At 43.1% G+C, this 25624-nt stretch overlaps 1 protein-coding gene across 8 annotated transcripts in view; it reads right to left on the bottom strand.

The window, feature by feature from the left end:
- The window catches only part of LOC126281595 (mediator of RNA polymerase II transcription subunit 25), a 175332-nt gene that overhangs the window by 98760 nt on the left and 50948 nt on the right, over positions 1-25624 (bottom strand). For all 8 annotated transcript variants that reach the window (XM_049980681.1, XM_049980688.1, XM_049980685.1 and 5 more), the window contains 3 exons: positions 18500-18761; positions 7719-8205; positions 1365-1648 (listed from right to left, as the gene is read on the bottom strand). In XM_049980681.1, coding sequence (XP_049836638.1) covers positions 1365-1648; positions 7719-8205; positions 18500-18761 — 1033 coding nt within the window. The remainder of the gene's footprint in view (positions 1-1364; positions 1649-7718; positions 8206-18499; positions 18762-25624) is intronic.

Consider the following 25624-nt stretch of genomic DNA (forward strand, 5'->3'; position numbering starts at 1 on the left):
TATGTCCCGAGATTGGTACAATGGGTGATGGTTCCATCTTACAAGACAATAGGGTGTCTCTTCTTGTATATGGATATTTCCAACAATTCTGTTTGTGGAGTACACAGTTAATTCTCCAAATGTGATGACCATAAACTATGTTTGTGATATTCTTGGGAGATTCAGTTCTCCACTCCATATACACTAAAGGTATTACTGGAAGAAAAAATATTTGGTTGGTGCATAAGTTCATAGCACTTTTCCATAAGATTAATAAACACACAGACACACATAACAAAGACTTTAGTTATCAATAACATATTCTCCTTCACTATTTACAACAGCCTGCCACAGCTGGATTAACTTTTTGATTCCATGACTGTTGAAATCACGTGGTTTTGAGGGAAAGAGCTCGTGAGCCATATTTGGAGTACATTTTCTTCCAGAGAGGAAACTCTTTGAAGCCTGTTTGATACAGAACAGAAAAGGTGAAAATCTCTGGGCAGAAGATCTTTTGAATAAGGTCCATGTGAAATGACTATCCATCCCAACTACTGTATAGCAATTTTTGTCAGTCTAGCAGAAAGCAAGCAGGTATTATTGTGTAGCAGCAGCACTTCACGCACTCTTCCTGGCTGTTGTTCTTGGACTGCGACTGCAAGACATCTCAATTGCTGACAATAAATATCACCAGTGACATTTACATCTTGGGGAAATAATTCATCGTACACCAGATGCATAACATGATCTTTTGTGGATGTGTGCAGGTCTTTATATAAGGGTTGCTACATTATTCAGCCTCAACAATTTCCTTCTTTTCCTTATGTTATCATAAAGACACCATTTCCCATTACTTGTAACAATACAGGGCAGGAACAATCAGTGTTGTTCATGATGAAAAAGTGGAGATGCACACAAAATCATCTGCTGATTCTTGTAATTTTGATTTACAGCATACATCTAATTTTTGAAGCTTTCTCAGTGCAAACAAATGTTGCATGATGGTAGAATGATCACAGTCCATCATATCTGCCAGGTCTCGAGTGCACTGACATGCATCATTGTGAATTAATGCGTGTAACGATCTTCAACAAATACTGAAAGTCTTCCTGAAAGTAAAGAGTCACTAATGCCAAAAGAACATGAGAAAACTATTTTCTTGGCATGCTCTGTCCAATGGTGTGTGTGTGTGTGTGTGTGTGTGTGTGTGTGTGTGTGTGTGTGTGTGTGTGTGTGAGAGAGAGAGAGAGAGAGAGAGAGAGAGAGAGAGAGAGAGAGAGAAAGCAAGTGAGCAAATATAAAGACTAAAAAATTAATTCTTTGTTGCTTCTTGTAATTCAACACTCAGTTCCCATACACGACTTACACACTGCCACAGGAATTACCTGCTGTTGCCCTGCTGATCCAGCTGTCTGTGGTTGCTGCTGGGGCATCTGCTGCTGTTGCTGTTGCTGCTGTGGTTGCTGCTGCTGAGCAGCAGCTACTGTAGCAGCTGACACTCCCACTGCGACACCTACACCTGGCTGTCCGGGCACTGCTCCTCCCTGACTTCCAGGAACTGCCTGTCCTAACTGTCCTGCAGTTGACCCTGGGCCTCCCATTAAGCCTGCAGGACCTCGCAACGTTGATTGAACTTGTTGCTGATTGCCAATCATTATATTGGCAGCACCTACAAAACCACAATTTATTTTGAATTTGCACAGAAAACTGTGTAATGCAACAAGATAATTAAAAATAGAAATGCCTGCACTGAAGGAGAGAAGAGATCATCAAGTGCCCAAGACTGAAATTTGCTAATTACCTCCTTTCATCCTAGTGACTCATGGGTTGTCCCGTCTTTTCTTCAAAATACAGAATGTTTTTTTTAAAAATGCATCCAATTGCACAATACTATGAGAGCTACCCAGAAAGTAACAGTCATTTTGGTCTATCGTGGCACGTGATAGTGTGTTGCATTGCAAAGTACCACTCACCTTGTGGTGAATCTCTCTTCAGATGCACACCTCTTAGAAGTTGTTGTGTACATAGTTCCGCGTAGTCAGCGCGTACACAACTTTCCCACTAGAGCGTGCCCCGCTAAGCACAACAGTGCAGGCGAAGCGCTCGTCCGTCTCCGCACTACGAGATGGCGCTGCCATAGAGACGGACCAAATTCTGCTTCCGCCGATCCGCATATTAATATGTAACGCACCCAATGAGATTGCTGCTAACGTAGAACCTTTTCTCCTTGCGGATCACACTCGCGCAGTGATACATGAACACGCGATGTATTATAACGAGTGTACAGACCTCCGATTAGTCTGCCTGCATTTGTCTGCACCAGTCTGTATCCGTCTTCATTTGTCTGCAACAGTCTGTACGAGTTCTACATTTGTCTGTACCAGTCTATAATCAAGTTTCAGTCTGCACCTAATAAGATTACCGTATTCCTGTACATAGTCATGAAGATAAATGTAAAGACACTTTTGTCAAGTATCAGAGAGATATGTGAGAATAAGATTAATGTACCAATACCAAAGGAACTTCAGATTGTCAATTGTAAATAGCATCCAGAACCAAGTTAAGTAATTTTTATGCTTGTTATTATTTTAATAAATGTATGTGAAAATTAATCAAGTTCTATTTAAAGTTGGTCACCGTCAATCTGCTACTCTAAGCGTGCAAGTGGCATTTCTATCGTCTGACCTAACGGCAGAAGGTAAACACGCCACGATAAGACCACGAGACATATTGCTGACATTCGCCTACTTCGTTAGAGCGACAAGTCAAATAATCTGATGGTGTGTGTACTGAAGGTCTTACAGTACACACACCACAGAAGTCACTGAAGTACAGTTCTCAAGCAGAAAAAGCTATAGAAAAACAGCTGTATACTTTGTAACCACAAGTCACACTATAATTGTTCTGTCGGTGGAAGGAATAGTTAAATGAAAGTATCTATGTGTGTAAAATTTCACAGTATTATAGAAAACTTGAAGACACCAGTCACTACCAAGCCCCACTCTATGCTGTACAAAGTCCAAAAAGTTCACATACACACAGTATTCGTAATTGCAGTCAGTTTATGGTAATTATTAACTGTCTTTCACCAAAAGTTTACAAATGAATTGTTTCTTTCAAAATAGTTCGCTCAAAGATTGTTATTATCAGTCTCACGTAACAAAATGTCCATGTCCATCTTCATGAGTAAGTAAAACACAATGCTGAATTTAGTTATTTAAAATGTCACCAAAAGTTCTGAATTTCAAACTGTGCAAAAAATTAAACTCTCTTCCACACTTTATGGTACTACTTAAACATTTTGGTACTGAAATATCACAATATTAATACTAGGGTCACTTCAAAAGAAATGCACACTATTTCGTAAAAATATAGTTTTCATTCTGCTTGTGTAAAAGTTTTACAGTGTGCAGATACATCCTTCACGCTTGTTTTCAAACTTAGTTCAACCTGTTCCCATCAGTGGCGCCGTCACAGCATGTCTTCAAGATGGCTGCTACACTTGACGTCTGTCAGAAGCAACATGCTGTCGTAGAATTCCTGTGCTGTGAAAACGAGACAGTGGGAAACATCCACAAGAGGTTGAAGAAGGTGTATGGAGATGCTGCTGTCGATCGCAGTACAGTTAATTGGTGGGCAAGCAGGTTACGTGATGAAAGCGGGCTCGGCAATATTGAGGATTGTCCTCGCAGCGGCAGGCCTCGTACTGCACACACTCCAGACAATGTGCAGAGAGTTAACGAACTGGTGACTGCTGACAGGGTGCATCATAGTGAACAAATTGCACACTACGTTGGGATAGGGGAAAGAAGTGTTTGCAGAATACTGAAAGCGTTGGTGTTAAAATGGTTTGTGCCAGGTGGGTTCCCAGGATGTTGACAGTGGCTCACAAAGAAACAAGAAAAACGGTATGCATCGAACTTTCAGAACAGTACGAGAATGGTGGAAATAAATTTCTGGGAAAAATTGTGACAGGTGATGAAACACAGCTCCTTCATTTTTCACCAGAGACGAAGAGGCAATCAATGGAGTGGCATCGTGTAAATTCACCCAAGAAAAAAAAAAATTCAAAACCACATCTTCTGTTGGAAAAGTTATGGCTACGGTGTTTTTCGATTCCGAACGACTCTTGCTTGTGGACATCATGCAAGTGGAACCACCATAAATTCTGATGCATATGTGATGACACTGAAGAAACTTCAAGCTCGACTGAGTCGTGTTCAACCACATCTGTGAAAGCAGGATGGTTTTCTGTTGCACGACAATGCACGGCCACATGCCAGTCAAAAAGCCATGGAAGTGATTACAGAACTCGGATGGACAACACCGAAACACCCACCTTAGAGTCCTGACCTGGCTCCATATGACTATGATCTCTTTGGGAAACTGAAAGACTCTCTTTGTGGAACAAGATTTAAAGATGATGACTCACTTGTGCACACTGCCAAACAGTGGCTCCAACAGGTTGGTCCAGAATTTTACCATGCGCGTATACAGGCGCTGGTTCCAAGATCGTGTAAGGCAGTTGAGAGGGATGGAAATTATGTGGAGAAATGAAAATATTGTTCCTAAAGGATGTATCCACACACTGTAAAACTTTCAAACATGTAGAATAAAAGATGGATTAAAAAAAATAGTGTGCATTTCTTTTGGAGTGAACCTCGTAATTTGTAGTGGAGCATCTATCAATAGGTCTGATCACTATGAAATCCAAGCCACAACTCCACTCATCTCTCTACACAAAATTAATTTCTAGTTCCCAAAATATGCACGAATATTTCTGCCAAACAGAAAGCAATATCAAACCCACTCAATACTGCATATATAAACAGAACCAATCAAAATTTGTCACTGAATCAAAACAGTAAATTAAAATAAATAAATTTTGAAAATCAATCACAAATATAAAATTAACTCCCTCTTAATAAAACAACTTTGCTGAAATCATAATCTCATTTCCCCAACACCATAAACTGATGAAATAGTTTATAATAAATTCCCTGGTACGAATGACTAACAAACACACCATTCTCGAAAATCCCTCAAGAGACCAGTTATTTCAATGAACAGTATAAAAACTTTACATAAAACATTATTTCACATTCACACTTTCATTCCCTCTCATAACTAAGTACAAGTACAGTAGTAATTAATAAACAATTAGAAAATGAAACAAACAGAACTGTAAATAAAAATGACAGTATTTTGACTGCAGCTCACATAATGTCCACCAGCTAGTGACCTCTACCAGATGGCATAGAAATGTGATATCAATATGCACGATGTAAAGCGCTACGCCTCAGGTGGTGGGCGGGGCTACACCTGCCATCTTGATGCTCTAACATTCCCACACTCACGATGCATCCAGCGATGGTTGCGTGTGGTCTGTGTTCTCTGCTACTTTGTTTTCTTTGATGTGTTAAAATGTACTTTCCGATAGAAAATCCCATCACTTGTGAGGTATGTTCCGTAATTAGGTTTTTATTCGCAAAAAACTACAAACCAATTGAAACTTATCACAACCTTTGTGATGTGCATGAAAAAGGAATAATTAGAGAAAGTCAAGTGAGGCAATGGTGCACTGATTTTGAAAATGGCCGTACCAATAGTTCAAATGGCTCTGAGCACTATGGGACTTAACATCTGAAATCATCAGTCCCCTAGAACTTAGAACTACTTAAACGTAACTAACCTAAGGACACCATACCCATCCATGCCCGAGGCAGTATTCGAACCTGCGACCGGCCGTACCAATGTGCATGATGAGAACCACGGTGGTTGGCATAGCCTTGGCCTGGTGAACCGGTGATGAAAATCAATGAAAAACATTGTGAAAATTGCTGTTTCACAATTATGGAACTTTCAGAATGTTTTCCCCAAATTTCACAGAGTTTGGTGCATGGGGGTGTGCTCCAGAAGCTTGGTTACCACAAATTTTGTGCTAGATGGGTTCCCAAAATCCTGATGGAAGACCACAAAAAACAGAGACTGGCTGCAGCACTGACCTTCCTTGCAGGTTACAAGAAAAATGGTAGCAAAGTTATCAGTTGTATCATAATCTGGGTTGTCTTGGGTGAAGCATGTCAATTGTGAAACAGAAAGGCGATCGTTGGAATGAGGACACGCAAATTCTACCAGTAAATCACAGAAGTGTTCCAAACAATTTCAGCTAGAATGATCATGGCTGTTGTGTTTTGGGATTCAAAGGGAATAGTTCTCGTTGATTTCTTTGAATAGGGCACAGCAATTAGCAATTACCTCAGAGAAGTATTGTTAAACATTGACAAAGTTAAGGTACAAGCATCAGGGAAAACTTAGTGCAAAAGTTTTGTTTTTCATGAAAATGCATCTTCGCACATGGCCAATCATACCTAAGAGCTCCTACGGGATTTTGGATGGGAGGTGTTTCAACATCCATCATACAGCCTGGATTTGGCACCGAGTGACTACCACCTCTTCCTAGTAACAAAGGCATGGCTCGCTACAAAACTCTTTGATACTGATGCTGAACTGCATGCCAATACAAACTGGTGGTTGCAATTGCAGGCAGCAGATTTCTAGGGAGACAGCATTGAAAAATTTGTGCCACAGTATGATAAGTGCCTCAGTTTGAGTGGTGATTATGTAGAAAAATAGCCCACAAGTATGCCTTTAAAATGTATATAATGAAATCTGATTTTTCCATATTGTTAATTTTTTTGTTTCGAAACAACTGTTACTTTCTGGGTAGCCCTTGTATATATTCTACATGAAAGGAAATAAGAACTTGGGATACATTTTAACTTACACAGAGGGCTACAAAGGTTTTATTTTCAAAAGCACCATCCAATTTTACAAGAGTTTACCTTCACTTTGCATGCACTTTGGGGAACTTTTTACTGTTTGATGCATGGCAAACATCCACCATGGTTTGAAACACAAATCTCATCTCAGAACTTGCCACACAGGCTCATGAGGAACAGCTAACTCTCTGCTGGCATGATGAGCAGACTTCTGTAGACTATAATGAAACGAGGTACTGGTAGAATTAAAGCTGCGAGGGCGGGGCGTGAGTCGTGCTTGGGTAGCTCAGTTGGTAGAGCGGCACTTGCCTGTGAAAGGCAAAGGTTCTGAGTTCAGTTCGAGTCTCGGTCCGGCACACAGTTTTAATCTGCCAGGAAGTTTCTTCTGCAGACTATGTTTAAAACTCTGTTCAATGCACTCTATGTTTTAAAAGAACACCAAGAGCAAACAGTAGATTTCTCCTTACACAAACAGCCAATATTTTGAAACTCCTGGTGTCACTGTCAAATGCTTTGAGCTGTAAGAGGTGCACTGTCAAGCTCTCAATGAAAATCACACCACACATTTATAACTGACTTGCCCGTGGTGAAGCAAAGAACACAAAACACATTTTTGTTGTTGTGTTATTGTAATCTTAACTTGACACGGATAGGTATTAAACGAATAAGTGAGTGAGCTGGCTGCACTAGGGAGATCACTATGGCCAGCTAACTTTTAGTTTCAATACGTAACTTAAAAGACATCCCAAGTTCCTACCTTCAAGCATAATTTCATTAATGTAAAAGGTATAGTCTTCCAAAATCAGATGAATTTTCTTAAAAAAAAAAAAAAAACATATTTTCTCCTCTCCCAAAGCTGGCACATAATGGTATTACCTTCATGGTTCAGAGCATCAGCCTCATTCACTATTTTTACTTAACACATAGCACATAGTAAGAATAACTGCAGTAACTAACCGTCCATCCTTGTGGCTCCAAATGGTGCTTGCGTCATAGCAGAGGGTGGTGTTGACAGCTGTGCAAGCAAAGCACTGCCTGCAGTGGCTGCAGTAGGCCCAGCAGCTGAGGCCACAGGGTTCGGTCCTGCTCCGGTCACCCCTGTTGCACCAGGACCTTGCTGCAGGAATGTTGGACGCTGCTGTGGAGGCATCATTGTGCCGGGTACCGGACCAGCACTAGTGGGGGGCCAGCGGGAGGGGGGAGGAGGTCGAGTACCACCAATAACAGGTCCGTGGTAACCTGGAGGATTTTGCTGTGGAAAGCCTCGTCCTCCAGGTACCATTTGTGGCTGTTGTTGTTGTTGCTGCTGTTGCTGTTGTTGTTGCTGTTGCTGCTGCTGTTGTTGATGCTGCTGCTGTTGCAGTTGCTGCTGCTGTTGTTGTAATTGCTGCTGTTGCTGCTGGAGTTGCTGCTGCTGTTGCTGTTGTTGGGTAGCAAGCATTGCCTGAAACATAATGTAAACCTCAAAATGATTCTACATAAAGCCACTGCAAAATTTCTTAAAATCTATCTGCTTATACTAAATAATTTGTTGTCATCTGTAATGGTAAACAACTGTTCACGGCTTCAATTAAGCAAAATTTACCATTGGTGGATCCAAAGAAAGTGATATAAATATGATGTATTAACATGTGCTATTAAATCACAAAGTGTCTTGTCACAAGAAAACACAGTTGTAAGAAGGAAAGTAGGAAACAATCTACCATCTCGTTTGGTGACGATTCACTGCTATGAACTGTATTCCAGAAGTACATGAACAATGCCATTACATAGCAGTTCAAAATTGCTATCTTAAAAGCTGAAAATTTGGACAGACATCTACAACCAACTGGATAAGATTCACTCAGTAACAAAGCCAACCCTATCAGTCAAAGGGATCAGTTATCTACAGCATGAAGTAAGAAAGACAAGCATTCTGGCATAAACAGTCAGAGTGTTGTATTTGCAAGATACAAACTGAAACCAAAAGACCAATATTTAATACAGTGACTGCAACAGAAATGAGGATTGCTACTGAATCTCAGATTCCATTGCAATGGAAGAGTCACCTGGACAAAACCACTATAAGACTTAAGAAAAGAAAAATGCACTTCTTCTTTGTTGTGACTCGCCGATCTTTCAAAGTGCCGCCGCGCAGTTACACGCATCCTCTACATGCGGCACTGTCTGCCAGCCATGCAGCAGCAGTGTCACCTAAGTGGCCAGCCAGCCAGCGGCTGCTAGACTCGGACTCAGTTCTGATTTGATTGTTAAAGTGTACACACGTCTTACTTTGTTTACTTGATCTGTGACTTACATGTATTGTGTTGTACTTGAAATATGTTTGTTCAACTTGACGCTATAACATTCTTCCTTTCAGATGAACCTGCATCAAACACTGCCCCATGTGTATTACTGTTTAAAATAATTATATCAGTCATTTATTAATGGAAAAATGGAAAATTCAGGATGGAATAATGACAATGTTATGAAAAGTATATTTGCTACTCACCATACTGTGGATATGCTGAGTCACAGATAGGTACAACAAAAAGACTGTCAAACAAAGCTTTTGGTCAAACGAGCCTTCATCAGAATACACACACACACACACACACACACACACACACACACACACACGAGCAGCAGTGCATGATGGGAGAAGCAACTGGGTGGCAGGGTAAGGAGAAGGCTGGGGTGAGGTGGTGAAGGAATAGCAAGGCTGCCTGTGAAACCAGTCCTGTGATCTACAAGCTAAGCTGCAATCACTGTGCTGCAGCCTGCATGGGCATGACAGCCAACAAGCTGTCTATCAGCATGAATGGCCACTGACAAACTGTGGCCAAAAAACAGCCGGACTGCCCAGTTGCTAAGCTCACTGCCCAACACAATGTTCTTCATTTCAATGACTGCTTCACAGCCTGTGCCATTTGGATCCTTAGGACAAACAATAGCTTTTCTAAGTTGTGCAGGTGAGAACTCAGTATGCAATATATCCTTCATTCCCGTAAAACTTCTAACCTCTATCATCATTAGTTATTGTCCTTTACCCACCTGACCCTTTCCATATTCCCATTCCAGCACTACACAGCCCTCTTCCACCAACGAAACCCCCCCCCCCTCCTATTTAACCTCCCAGTGTGTGTGTGTGTGTGTGTGTGTGTGTGTGTGTGTGTGTGTGCGTGTTGCATGTGCGTGTGTATTCTGATGAAGGTCTGTTTGGCCAAAAGCTTGTTTGACACCCTTTTTGTTGTGTCTATCTGCAACTCAGTATCTCTGCTATATGGTGAGTAGCAATTTCCTTTTCACATCAATCATTTATGTTTAAAGCAATTTAGTTAGTATGTAACATGATATCCCATGTCAAAGTGAAATATAATTATTCATTTAAAATAATCATGTGAACATTAAGGGAAAGGACAGTCTTTCCTATTGTCCAGCAGCCTTTTTGCGTGATGTACTTTGTCTGGTCAGATCACATAAAAGTAATCCAAGGAGATACCAAAATTTCTCTTGAACCGATTGGTTGGTTGGTTTGTGGGGCTGAAGGGACCAGACTGCAGAGGTCATCGGTTCCTTTCTCCACGACCATGAAACACCCACAGGGAATAAAAACAAGCAATGCAGATGACAAGGAATGACACAGAACAAGAAAGACACAGACAAAGACCAGAAAAAAAGGAATTAAAAGCACACAGAGTTTTACAGTGGTTCACAGGTACCAAGGACTTTCTGCCACAATACTGACTGGAGATCACATTCCGAAAGGCCAATCTCCAGGGCCAGTTCACTGATAGCCTGTTTGGCCACCCTGTCAACACGTTCATTACCCAGGATGTCAACATGACTCAGGGTCCATACAAAAACCACGGAGTGGCCGCAATGGGCAAGTGTATCGATGGACTCCTGGATAGCCATCACCAGACGAGACAGAGGAAAACACTGGTTGATAGCTCGTAAACCGTTCAGGGAGTCACTACTGATGATGAAGGACTCACCTGAGCAGGAGCAGATATACTCTAGAGCACGAGAGATGGCTACCAGCTCTGCAGTGAAAACGCTGCAGCCATCCAGCAATGAGTGTTGCTCAGATTGATCCCCATAAATAAAAGAATAACCAACTCAACCAGCAACCATCGAACCATTGGTGCAAACTACAGCAGAGCCGTGAAATGCGGCAAGGAGGGAAAGAAAGCGTTGGCGGAGGGCCTCAGGAGGGACCAAGTCTTTCGGGCCTTGTGCAAATCCAGCTGAAGGCATGGGCGGGGCACACACCATGGGGGTATATGGGTATGGGCCCGGTAAAGAGGTGGGAGAGGGAAAAACTCAAGCCCAGAGAGAAGAGACTAGACGCGAACCGCAATCATAGACCCTGACCGAGGCTGCCATTCTGGAAGATGGGACGACCGAGTTGGGGAACAGGAGATGGTAATTTGGATGCAAGCTATAAACATGTGCAGCATAAGCAGCCAGTCATCGTTGGCACCGGATCCGCAGTGGAGGGACACCAGCCTCAACAAGTAGGCTGTTTACAGGACTGGTGCACAAAGTCCAGTTGCGAGTCAAATCCCACAGTGAACTATGGGGTCAAGCAACCGCAATGCGGAAAGCGATGCCGAACCGTAAGCCAGGCTCCCATAATCGAGACAGAACTGAATCAACACCTGATACAGTCATAGAAGGGTAGACCGACTGGCACCCCAGCTGGTGTGACTCAAGCAACGAAGAGTGTTAAGATGCCGCCAGCACGTTTGTTTAAGCCGCCAAATATGAGGACCCAAGTCAACTAGGTATCAAAAAGCAAACCCAAAAACCAATGTGTCTCCACCACAGCAAGAGGTTCGCAGTCAAGATAAAGCCGTGGCTCAGGGTGAAAAGTGCAACACCGGCAGAAATGCATGACGCAAGTCTTGGCGACTGAAAACTGGAAGCCGTGCCTTACAGCCCAAGACTGCACCTTGCAGATAGCACCCTGCAGCTGCCGTTCAGCAACTGCAATTCCAGTGGAGCTGTAGTACAGGTAAAAGTCATCAGCATCCAAAGAAGCTGATACAGACATTCCCACAGCTGCAGCTAGCCCACTGATAGCAACTAAAAAGAGGCAGTCACTCAAGACAGAGCCTTGTGGAACCCCATTCGCCTGGACTCGGCAGGAACTATGGGAGGGACCAACTTGCACGCGGAAGGAACTAAGTGACAGAAAATTTTGAATAAAAATCAGAAAATGGCCTCTAAGACCCCACCCATGAAGCATGGTGAGGATGTGATGTCGCCATGTGGTATCGTACACCTTCCGCATGTCAAAAAAGATGGCAACCAGATGCTAATGGCGGGCAAATGCCATACAGGTGGCAGACTCCAGGCAGACCATATTATCGGCGGCATAGCGGCCCTTACGGAACCCACCCTGAGACAGAGACAGAAGGCCCCGAGACTCAAGTAGCCAACTGAACCTCCAGCTCACCACGTGTTCGAGCAACTTGCACAGAACATTGGTGAGGCTAATGGGGCAATAGCTGTCCACCTCCAGGGCACTCTTGCTAGGTTTCAACACTGGTATGATGATGCTTTCCCACCACTGTGATAGGAACTCACCCTCAGCCCAGATATGGTTGAAAAGGTCTAGGAGGTGTCGCTGGCATCCACTGAGAGGTGTTTGAGCATCTGATAGTGGATGCAATCCGCCCCAGGAGCCATATCAGGGCAAGTGGCTAGGGCACTTTGGAGTTCCCAGTCACGGAATGGAGCATTGTACGATTCGGGGTGGCACGCTTGGAACGAAAGGCTCCGACATTCCAACCGCTCTTTCAGGGAGAGGAAGGCCAGAGGGTAATTCGTAGAGCAGAACTCTGAGCATAATGCACTGCTAAGAGTTCGTGTCTGTTGCAGTACAGACTGCTCCATTCAGGGAAGCCCAGGTATGCTGACTGAGCTCTGATAGCCATAGAGTTGCTTAATCTTGGTCCAAACCTGCAAAGGAGAGGTATGGTTGCCAATGGTGGAGACATACCTTTCCCAGCACTCCTGCTTCCGTTGGCAAATAAGGCATCGGGCTCGAGCACGGAACCGCTTAAAGGCAATGAGGCGTTCAAGTGATGGGTGCTGCTTATGATGTTGGAGGGCCTCCCTGCAATCTCTAATCACCTCAGCAGTCTCTGGTGACCACCAAGGCACAGTCCTCCACCGAGGGGATGCGGAAGAACAGGAAATTGCAGATTCCACTGCAGAAACGATGCAGGTGGTTATCGTGTTAACCACCACATCAATGGCGTCTTGAGAAAGGGTCTCAGTAGTGGCAATGAAGGCGAATGAGTCCCAGTCAGCCTTATTCAAGGCCCACCTGAGGAGGTGCCCAGAAGAGTGAGACTGTGGCAGAGAGAGAAAGATTGGAAAGTGGTCACTACCACATAAGTCGTCATGCACACTCCATTGGTCAGATGGTAGAAGGCCAAGGCTCCAGACCAAAAGGTCAATGGCTGATTATGTGCCATGCGTCACACTGAAATGTGTGGAGGTGCCAGTATTTAAGAGGGAAAGGTCAAGCTGTGCCAACACTTGCTCAACGACAGTGCCTTGACCTTTTGCCACCAATCCACAAAGGGTTATGGGCGTTAAAGTCGCCCAGTAACAGAAAAGATGGCGGCAGTTGGGCTATCAGCACAGCCAATACATGCTGTGGGACATCACCATCCTGTGGAAGATAGATACTGCAGACAGTAACAGTCTGAGTCATCCACACCCTAACAGTGACAGCCTCTAAAGGTGTTTGAAGATCTACACACTCGCTGTAAAGAGAGTTAAGGACGTAGACGCAGACCCACCAGATATCCTCACATAAGCTGCCCAATTCTTATACTAACCCCGATAGCTACGGAGAGCGGGAAGGGAGAGGGGGGGGGGGGGGGTTGCATCACCGGAAACCAAGTTTCCTGGAGAGCAATGCAGAAGAAAGGGTGAAGACTGATGGCTGATAAATTGTTGGAGCTCAGCAAGGTGGTGGAAAAAACCTTTGCAATCCCACTGGAGGATAATATGACTGTGAGGCTGGAAAGGCATTTAACATTCAATGAGATGGGTTACGCCTCAGGGTCACCTGCAGCCACCAACTGATTTCCTAAGGAGATGATATCCATTGTGTCTGAGGGTTTGGCGAGGTCCAGGTCCTCAGTGGACGCCATAATCTCCACCCCATCCTCAGATGCAGAGATTGTAGGTAGCGGTGGGGTGGGTGCCGCCTCAAGTTCCTTGGTCTTAGGGGAATTTTCTCGCTGCTCCTTGAGTTTTTCTGGCTGGGTGGGCTTCACGGATTCTGTCTCTGGGACTGAGGAGGATTGTGAAGCCCTATGACCAACTGCTTTGGGGCACTTCAGCTACTGGCAGGTGTCAACTTTGCCACTAACAGAAACATGGGAAGGGAGGGACCAAAGGGACCCCTTCCGAGTGAGAGGAGCCAAAGAAGTTGGACGCTTCTCTGGCTTAGAATTGGGGACAGACATCCCCGATGGTTGGTTGGGGGGGGGGGGGGGGGTTGCTCCCAAAGTAGGTGGTGCAGGAGTAACAGGGAGGGAACTGCCCCCCACCATCAAGGTGTAGTCTTCCGGCACTGAGAGGTGACTGGGGGCGATGGAGCTGATGCGGCTAGAACAGTTGTAGCGACGGCGTAAGAGGTGGTCATACGAACAGGATAGAAGTGTTCAAACTTCCGATTAGTCTCAGTGTAGGTCAGTCGGTCCAGAGTCTTATATTCCACAATTTTCCTCTATTTCTGTTCAATCTCGCAGTCCAGTGAGCAAGGTGAATGATGCTCTCTGCAGTTGACACAGATGGGAGACAGGGCACAAGGAGTATTGGGATGTGATGGGTGTAAGCAAACTCAACACATGAGGCTGGAAGTACAGTGGGAAGACATATGGTCGAACTTCCAGCACTTAAAGCACTGCATCAGGGGAGGGAAGTAGAGCTTGATGTCACAGCGGAAGACCATCACCTTGACCTTCTCAGGCAATGTATCACCCTCGAAGGCCAAGATGAAGACACCGGTGGCAACCTGAGCATCCCTCGGACCCTGATGAGCGCGTAGGATGAAATGAACACCTCGCCACTCTAAATTGGTGCGCAGCTCGTCATCAGACTGCAAAAGTAGGTCCCTGTGGAATATAATACCCTGAACCATATTTAAGCTCTTATGGGGTGTGATGGTAACAGAAACATCCCCCAACTTGTGACAAGCGAGTAATGCCCGTGACTGGGCAGAGGATGCTGCTTTTATCAAAACTGACCCAGAGGGCATTTTGGACAAGCCCTCCACCACTCCAAACTTGTCCTCTAAATGCTCTACAAAGAACTGACACTTCATTGTCATGGAAGGTTCCCCATCAGCTCTCGTACATACTAGGTACCGGGGCGAATAAGCTTCGCCCCCATCCTTAGCCTTTCGTTCCTCCTATGGTGTGGCCAGGGAGGGGAATGATTTGGGATCATACTTCTGCACATTAAATTGAGCCCTGGAACGCTTAGAGACTGCTGGTGGTTGGCCACCAGCAAGTGGTGATGTACCATGCTTCATTGCATGTCATCTGCCCTGATGCCACCCACTCCGACCAAGGTCCCTCCCCACAGGTGCCACCCAGCCTCAACAAGGGCCACCTGGCAGGATGGCCATCGCCGGGAATCCCCACGCCCCAGGTGATGGGCATCTACTCCACGGCATACATGGGGAGTTAATGGCGCAGACATCAGCAGAGTGATCCCTGTGTTGTCAAGTGGCTAAAACCAACAGGGCACATAGTGGCCCCACCACAACAGACTAACTACTGTGCTGGATATCAGGTTCAAAGAAGTCCATGACATCGTCGGCACAGAAAGTGACACTGCATAGTGCATGGTGGAAAACGCACCCTCGCTCAAGAGATGGAGAATGAGCGGGACTGCAATGCAACGACGAGAAAGTGGGCTAAAGATCTCAATGCACAATGGACACGATGCACCATGTAAGGCACCCTCCCCCAATTGGCTCGCTCTCCTCAAACCCTACAGGGGACCATCACATAAATGCCGAAATGTGAGAGACTCCTTTTAGTCACCTCTTACGACAGGCAGGAATACCTCAAGCCTATGCTTACCCCTGGAGCCGCAGAGGGGTCTCTTGGATCATTTGATAGTACTGGAAAAAATTATATTCTTCAACCAAATCTGGAAAGAGAATATCAAATTTTGTGTGGTTGCATTTGTTTCATCGACAGTAGTGGGAACTGTGCCTCCTAAGGCAAAAAAGGCAAACCTTTTTTCTCTCTGTATTCGCATAAATATAGTAACGGAAAAACTTTGGTGGAATATTTTTACTTTGCAGCGGAATGTGAGCTGATATGAAACTTCCTGGCAGATTAAAACTGTGTGCCGGACCGACAATCCAATTTGGGACCTACGCCATTTGTGCGCAAGTGCTCTACTAACTGAGCTACCCGACCACAATTCCCAACCTGTCCTCACTGGTTTACTTCCACCAGTACCACATCTCCTACCTTATCAACTTCACAGAAGCTCTCCAGCAAAATTTGCAGGACTAGTGCTCCTGTAAGAAAGAATATTACTGATACATGGATTTCTCCTATGAGTGTTAGCTAGTCCTGCAAGTTTTGCAGAAGGACCTCTGTGAAGTTTGGAAGGTAGAAGATGAGTTACTGGTGGAAGTAAAGTTGTGGGGATGGCTCGTAAGTCGTGCTTGGGTAGCTCAGTTGATAGGACACTTGCCTAAGAAAGCCAAAGGTCCCAAGTCTGGATTTTGATCCAACAGAGTTTTAACCTGCCAGGAAATTTCAAGACTGATGATGTTGCTATCTTTGACACATATCCTTTTTCAGAGCTAGAGGCTACATTGAAATGCATATAAATTTGTACAGCTACATTGTTCTGGCTGACTACACTGCACCAACAGTACAACTTGACTGGGTTGAGGGACTGTGTTGGATGGACTGGCCACGGGCAGAAAATAGGTGGGCAGCAGGAGAGAGGGTTGGGGAAGGGTGCCACATGGCTGGGAGGAGTAGGCACAGACATCCAGGATAGAATGTGACACAAGTGAGCTCATTCTGGCTGTAAACAGTGAAAGTTGTTGGTAGCACAATTTTACATGAAGGAGTGGATTGGAAGGAGGAGATCACAAAGAGAAAGAGGGAGCTTGTGTAGATGAGGGTCTGTGTAGGATGAGTGAAATTGGAATGGGGCAGGGGTGAGGTGGGTATGAGCCAGTGGCTAACAAACTCTGACATCAGGTGATGATGTGATAGAAGGATGTGTTGCTATGACAGTTGCCTTCTAGGTATTTCAGAGAAGCTAGAGTTGGGGTGGGGGTGGGGGGGTGAAGATTTAAACAATACGAGTCATCAAGCAGCCACTGCATGCTCTGCTCAGTGTGGTTAACTCTGCTCTTCATCAGTTTGGTGGTAGTCATTCATTTGGGTTGAAAACTGGTTGGTATAATATGCCCACACAAAATGCTGCGCAGAAATTACAGCAGAGCCAGTATAAATGACTGCCTTCACAAGAGGCCCTTACTCTGACAGGGTACAATAAGCTTGTAACGGGAGACAGTTGGTTCATTTTATCAACCAAAAGCTAGAAACATTCTCAGTCTTTTCTATTTGTCTATTAACAACTTAACACTTCAAATATTGAATGAAATGTTATTTTTAATGTCATAAATTACCTGTATTCATATAACATTATTACAATTTGTGCAAATGTGTATGCAACCGAAATTTGTCTTTGGCATTACACAAGCTGTTTGGAAATACCCCTTACAGACTTCTAGGACCTATTGAGGAAAGCGAATACATAATATTTTGAATAGAAATCCATGTCTGGAAACACACTGTTTCTGTTCTATGACACTTTCAATTCATATGTTTAACTCATCCACTTCTGCTAGAGGGCTTGAGTTAGCTGTGATGGAGTACACCTATTAGATAACAATTCGAAGTGAAACATAATTATGCATCCATTTATCATTTAAGCACATTTTTTTGAATTAACACATTATGTGTTTACATTATTCCAAAACAAAAAAGAACCCAGCTGCCGTACGTACAGAACAATTATAATTTATTACAAAAGTGGGTCAATGTGGCTTCCACAAGTGTTGTTACAGACATTGTACCTATGAAGCATGTTCTGGTACACACTTTCTATTCCATCTGGTGTCTCTTCAATTTCTAGTGCAGCAGTTGTGGATGCATTGCACATCTGAATTGAAACCATCGTAGAACGAAAACAGTACATTTCCAGACAAGGGCTCCTATTCATAATGTTATGTACGCACTCCCCTCTACAAGTCCTAGAGATTTGTAATGGGAATTCCTAAACACCCTGTATACTACTGTGATAGAAACAAAAATTCATTTGTATTATAAGATATCAAACAATGTACATTGTTTGCAGGTATTTCTGAATAATATCTAAATAAAACAAAGACTTCAGTCACTATAGGAAGGAGGAAGGAAGATTAAGTATTTATAGATGGAACACAAGCTAAGGTTGGGAAAGAAAATCAGCCGAGGCCTTATCATAGGAGCAATCACAAATGGCTGAACAGTAATTTTGCACCACCCAGTCCAATGTATTACCAGTGCACCAAATCACATCAAACACTATGTGGAGAACAGATGAATTTTTCAGACACTATTTAAATCTGTTGTCATTTTTTTTGAGCAGTGATCATACAATGGTTCAACTCAATACTTAAGCAGATAACCAGTACCAACCTGAGACGTGGGGGCCTGGGTTCCACCCCTGAACACCGCGCTGCTGGCGGCAGCAGCTGCCGCAGCAGCAACAGCAGCTGCTGCAGCCTGTGGTGCAGACCCAGCAGTGGCCACCCCGATGGGGCTGCCAATGCTGGGCAGCGGGCTCGACAAAGATGGCACAGGGCCGAGGGCTCCTGCAGGCATGGGGCACTGTGCGGGGTGTCCCGGCAGCAAGCTCACTCCTGCTGCCACAGTCGGGCTAACAGGACGTTCTTTCAAACTGCAAACAACAGCACATCAAAGTATACACAAAGTAGCTTTGCTAACATAATAGTAATTTAAATTATTTTCATTTTAGTAAAGGCCAGTGCTTAACATGCAGACTATCAGTCTGTTAAGAAAGAAAACAAGTGGTTATGGTTACATGCTGCAAACAGTACCAGTTAAAAAGGTGGAAAAATGCACACAACCTTATCACAATGCACTTACTTGCTGACACCACACCATATAATGAACCAATAAAAAAGTATATGAAACAGAAACAGCTTTAACAAAGTCCACGTAAACAGATGTGTAGATGTATCAAGACTTTGTGTTAATATTTGTTCACTAGGTAATGAAACTAAGTAAGCATGCATAAGACTGTGAATGAGCTTCTTCAGTTAATCTTTCAGTGACAATTCCACAAAAACCCCGTAAAACTGAGATGGCCATTCATATAATTCCTCTCTCTCTCTCTCTCTCTCTCTCTCTCTCTCTCTCTGTATGAATGGGTGTAAAGATTTGTATCTTACTGGAACATACTTATTTTAAAAAAGGGGAAATAACTGTCACACCACCATGGATAATGTATAATTTTCTGAGAACAAATTGCCTGCCACAGAAGCTTTTAAATTCCTACTTTCCAGTTTTTTGGGTCAATAAGTAATAGTACATCTTGAAACCAAATTCACAGGTGCAAGCTTCTGTAAAGTAATTTTTGCGAGTTCTTTTGTATTATTTTTTCTTCAGCTTTAACCATTTCTATTCAAACACTGTTGTCTTCTGATGCCTTTCCTTCCTTCATAAGCCAAATATGACAATGTTTCTAATCGTTTGCACTTTAAATAATAATCTTATTTTTTAAATACTATTAGCTAATTTTGAGCTTTGTTTGTTGTCAAATTTTGTCTACAGACAGAATAACATGTGGAACTAAATAGAAGTTAATATATAAAAGACTCTAAAAGTACAATGGATGTAATGTTTTCTAAGAAACAGTATTATTACTGACAAAATATGTGGACACATCATCTACCCGTGAAGTTTAGAAAGTAGGAGATGAGGTACTGGCAGAATTGAAGCTGTGAGGACGAGGCATGAGTCGTGCTTGGGTAGCTCAGATGGTAGAGCACTTGCCCACGAAAGGCAAAGGTCCCGAGTTCGAGTCTTGGTCCGGCACACAGTTTTAATCTTCCAGAAAGTTTCATATCAGCACATACTCCGCTGCAAAGTGAAAATCTCAATCTGGAAACAGCCCCCCAGCCTGTGGCTAAGCCATGTCTCCGCAATATCCTTTCTTCCTGGAGTGCTAGTTCTGCAAGGTTCACAGAAGAGCTTCTGTGAAGTTTGGAAAGTAGGAGACGAGGTACTGGCAGAACTGAAGCTGTGAGGATGGGGCGTGAGTCGTGCTTGGGTAGCTCAGATGGGAGAGCACTTGCCCACGAAAAACAAACGTTCCGAGTTCAAGTCTCGGTCTGGCACACAGTTTCAATCTGCCAGAAAGTTTCATATCATATCCATTGCCTGTTATTGTTACTTGTTGCATTTTTGGTATTACAGTGTTCTGCCTGCTTTTTATCATCCACATTTCCTGATGTTTGCTTAAGTATATTTGTCTATACTTGCATAATCCCTGATTGCTAAGATGCTGAACTTGGTGCTTGATTTAATATGGTATACATCCTTGTTTTTAAATAAATTCTTACTGCCAAATGAGAATTTTCTGTCTAGCTCTTTAACTATTTTACTCTGTGAAGAAGTGGGGTGTGAACATGCAGAAAATTTTTAACAGAGAATTGCCACACTATTAGTAATAGGTGACATGCTGTGTGATTAAGCTGATAAGTAAAACTGAATACTGAATGCTAACTGTTAAGGGAGGCTGCTGGAAAGTTGTTAGTAGCAACAGAACAATTAGTAACCTCCTCGTAAATAATGTAGTTTACAGTGGGCATCTGCTTAAACCCAATTTCAGTGCATCCAACCACATCCCTAAATTTAAAGCAAAAAACACTTAGAAGAGCAGAATGAAAAGTAGGAAGAAAGATGATGATACAGAGTCAAGCAGTGTTGTCCCCTCCTCCTCCCCCCACTCCCCCAAGAAGATTGTGGTTTATGGATTGGACAGAAAGTACATAACATCGAACGTCCATCATAAGGATGCAGTCCATAACAGCAACATCTTCTATCACCTCTATCAGATAGGTTTCAGAGACCCCCCCAACTTTTTTTATGCAACTCAATAACAAAAGGTCGCAAGATTCGTCTTATGAAAACAAACAAGAAGCTGCTCGTTAAAATAAGCAATGATACCAACACACAAGCCACTGAAAATGTGTCAAACCAAAAGACATATACCAAGATGGAAGCCACATGCATTATTATAAATAACTATTATGTGTTCTTTATGCCCTTACACACTTTTTAATTAATAGATGTAAACTGAGGTGACTAAAGTCATGGGATACCTCCTAACTTCATGTTGGACCTTCTTTATGCCCTTACACACTTTTTAATTAATAGATGTAAACTGAGGTGACTAAAGTCATGGGATACCTCCTAACTTCATGTTGGACCTTCTTTTGCCCATTGTAGTGCAACAACTCGATGTAACATGATGGATTGAACAGCTTGCTGGAAACACCTGCACAAATATTGAACCATGCTGCTCTAGAGCTGACCGTAACTGAGAAAGTGTTTCTGGTGCCCTGTTTCGTACACAAACTGACCGCTCAATTATTTCCTGTAAATGTTCAATGGGATTTATGTTGGATGATCTGGGTGGCCACACTATTTGTTCAAACTGTCCAGAATGTTTTTCAAACCAACTGCAAACTATTGTGGACCAGTGAGATAACGCATTATCATTTACAGAAAACCTATTGTCATTTGAGAATGTGAACAATTAAAAATGGTCTCCAAGTAGCCAAGCATAACCATTTCGAGTCAACGATAGGTTCAGTTGGATCAGAAGACTTAGTCAGTCCTGTGTAAGCAAACCCCACACCATTATGGAGGCATCAGCAGTTTGAACAGTGCCTTGTTGACAACTTGGGTTCATGGCTTCGTGCAGTCTTCGCCACACTCGAACCACACCATCAGCTCTTACCAACTGAAGTTGGCCCTCTTCTGACCAAGCCATAGTTTCCCAGTCATCTAGGGTCCAATCAATATGGTCACAAGCCCAAGAGAGTTGATGCAGGAATGTTGTGCTGACGGCAAAGGCACCTGCATCGGTCACCTGCTACCACAGCCTATTAAAGCCAAATTTTGCCACACTGTCCTAACGGACATGTCATACATCCCACATTGATTTTTGTGGTTATTTCATAAAGAGGTGCTTGTCAGTTAGCACTGACAACTCTATGCAAATGCCACTGCTCTCAATCATTAAGTGGAGGCCATCAGCACCTTTGTTGTCCGTAGTCAGAGGTAATGTCTGTAATTTGGTATTTTTGGCACATTCTTGACATTGTGCATCACAGAATAATAAATTCCTTGACGATTTCCGAAGTAGAATGTCCCAAGCATATAGTTCCAACTACCATTCCGTGTTTGAAGTCTGTTAACTTCTGCTGTGTGGCCTTAATCACGTCGGAAATTCCTTTCCACATAAATCATCTGAGTGCAAATGATAGCTCTGCCAGAATGCACTGTCCTTTTATACTCTTTGTACATGATACTACCACCATCTGTATGCATGCATATCACTATACCACGACTTTTGTCGCAGCAGAATATACCCTACTTTATACGGTGCTGGTCCCAGGGCAGTGTCATCAAACACTGTTGTTGTGGTCTTCAGTCCTGAGACTGGTTTGATGCAGCTCTCCATGCTGCTCTATCCTGTGCAAGCTTCTTCATCTCCCAGTACCTACTGCAACCTACATCCTTCTGAATCTGCTTAGTGTATTCATCTCTTGGTCTACCTCTATGATTTTTACCCTCCACGCTGCCCTCCAGTGCTACATTTGTGAGCCCTTGATGCCTCAAAACATGTCCTACCAACCGATCCCTTCTTCTAGTCAAGTTGTGCCACAAACTTCTCTTCTCCCCAATCCTATTCAATACCTCCTCATTAGTTACGTGATCTATCCACCTTATATTCAGTATTCTTCTGTAACACCACATTTCGAAAGCTTCTATTCTCTTCTTGTCCAAACTAGTTATCGTCCACGTTTCACTTCCATACATGGTTACACTCAATACAAATACTGTCAGAAACGACTTCCTGATACATAAATCTATATTCGATGTTAACAAATTTCTCTTCTTCAGAAACACTTTCCTTGCCATTGCCAGTCTACATTTTATATCCTCTCTACTTCGACCATCATCAGTTATTTTACTTCCTAAATAGCAAAACTCCTTTACTACTTTAAGTGTCTCATTTCCTAATCTAATTCCCTCAGCATCACCCGATTTAATTTGTCTGCATTCCATTATCCTCGTTTTGCTTTTGTTGATGTCCTTTCAAGACACTGTCCATTCCGCTCAACTGCTCTTCCAGGTCTTTTGCTGTCTCTGACAGAATTACAATGTCATCAACGAACCTCAAAGTTTTTACTTCTTCTCCATGAATTTTAATACCTACTCCAAATTTTTCTTTTGTTTCCTTTACTGCTTGCTCAATATACAGATTGAATAACATCGGGGAAAGACTACAACCCTGTCTCACTCCTCTCCCAACCACTGCTTCCCTTTCATGCCCCTCCACTCTTATGACTGCCATCTGGTTTCTGTACAAATTGTAAATAGCCTTTCGCTCCCTGTACTTTACCCCTGCCACCTTCAGAATTTGAAAGAGAGTATTCTAGTCAACATTGTCAAAAGCTTTCTCCAAGTCTACAAATGCTAGAAACGTAGGTTTCCCTTTTCTTAATCTTTCTTCTAAGATAAGTCGTAAGGTCAGTATTGCCTCACGTGTTCCAATATTTCTACGGAATCCAAACTGATCCTCCCTGAGGTCCGCATCTACCAGTTTTTCCATTCATCTGTAAAAAATTCGCGTTAGTATTTTGCAGCTGTGGCTTATTAAACTGATAGTTCGGTAATTTTCACATCTGTCAGCACCTGCTTTCTTTACTATATTCTTCTTGAAGTCTGAGGGTATTTCGCCTGTCCCATACATCTTGCTCACCAGCTGGTAGAGTTTTGTCATGACTGGCTCTCCCAAGGCCGTCAGTAGTTCTAACGGAATGTTGTCTACTCCCGGGGCCTTGTTCCGACTCAGATCTTTCAGTGCTCTGTCAAACTCTTCACGCAGTATCTTATCTCCCATTTTGTCTTCATCTACATCCTCTTCCCTTTCAATAATATTGTCCTCAAGTACATCGCCCTTCTATAAACCCTCTATATACTCCTTCCACCTTTCTGCCTTCCCTTCTTTGCTTAGAACTGGGTTGCCATCTGAGCTCTTGATATTAATACAAGTGGTTCTTTCTCTCCAAAGGTCTCTCTTAATTTTCCTGTAGGCAGTATCTATCTTACCCGTAGTGAGATAAGCTTCTACATCCTTACATTTGTCCTCTAGCCATCCCTGCTTAGCCATTTTGCACTTCCTGTCGATCTCATTTCTGAGACGTTTGTATTCCTTTTTGCCTGCTTCATTTACTGCATTTTTATATTTTCTCCTTTCATCAATTAAATTCAATATTTCTTCTGTTACCCAAGGATTTCTAGCAGCCCTCGTCTTTTTACCTACTTTATGCTCTGCTGCCTTCACTACTTCATCCCTCAGAGCTACCCATTCTTCTTCTACTATGTTTCTTTCCCCCATTCCTGTCAATTGTTCCCTTATGCTCTCCTTGAAATTCTGTACAACCTCTGGTTCTTTCAGCTTGTCCAGATCCCATGCCCTTAAATTCCCACCTTTTTGCAGTTTCTTCAGTTTTAATCTACAGGTCATAACCAATAGATTGTGGTCAGAGTCCACATCTGCCCCTGGAAATGTCCTACAATTTAAAACCTGATTCCTAAATCTCTTGTCTTACCATTATATAATCTATCTGATACCTTTTAGTATCTCCAGGATTCTTCCATGTATATAACCTTCTTTTATGATTCTTGAACCAAGTGTTAGCTATGATTAAGTTATGCTCTGTGCAAAATTCTACCAGGCTGCTTCCTCTTTCATTTCTCTCCCCCAATCCATATTCACCTACTACGTTTCCTTCTCTCCCTTTTCCTACTACTGAATTCCAGTCACCCATGACTATTAAATTTTCGTCTCCTTCACTACCTGAATAATTTCTTTTATTTGATCATACATTTCTTCAATTTCTTCATCATCTGCAGAGCTAGTTGGCATATAAACTTGTACTACTGTAGTAGGCATGGGCTTTGTGTCTATCTTGGCCACAATAATGCGTTCACTATGCTGTTTGTAGTAGCTTACCCGCACTCCTATTTTTCTATTCATTATTAAACCTACTCCTGCATTACCCCTATTTGATTTTGTATTTATAACCATGTATTCACCTGACCAAAAGTCTTGTTCCTCCTGCCACCGAACTTCACTAATTCCCACTATATCTAACTTTAACTATCCATTTCCCTTTTTAAATTTTCTAACCTACCTGCCCGATTAAGGGATCTGACATTCCACGCTCTGATCCGTAGAACGCCAGTTTTCTTTCTCATGATAACGGCGTCCTCATGAGTAGTCCCCGCCCGGAGATCCGAATGGGGGACTATTTTACCTCCGGAATATTTTACCCAAGAGGACGCCATCATCATTTAATCATACAGTAAAGCTGCATGTCCTCGGGAAAAATTACGGCTGTAGTTTCCCCTTGCTTTCAGCCGTTCGCAGTACCAGCACAGCAAGGCCGTTTTGGTTAATGTTGCAAGGCCAGATCAGTCAATCATCCAGACTGTTGC

This window comes from Schistocerca gregaria, chromosome 7 (genome assembly GCF_023897955.1).
Source record: "Schistocerca gregaria isolate iqSchGreg1 chromosome 7, iqSchGreg1.2, whole genome shotgun sequence".
NCBI lineage: Eukaryota > Metazoa > Arthropoda > Insecta > Orthoptera > Acrididae > Schistocerca > Schistocerca gregaria.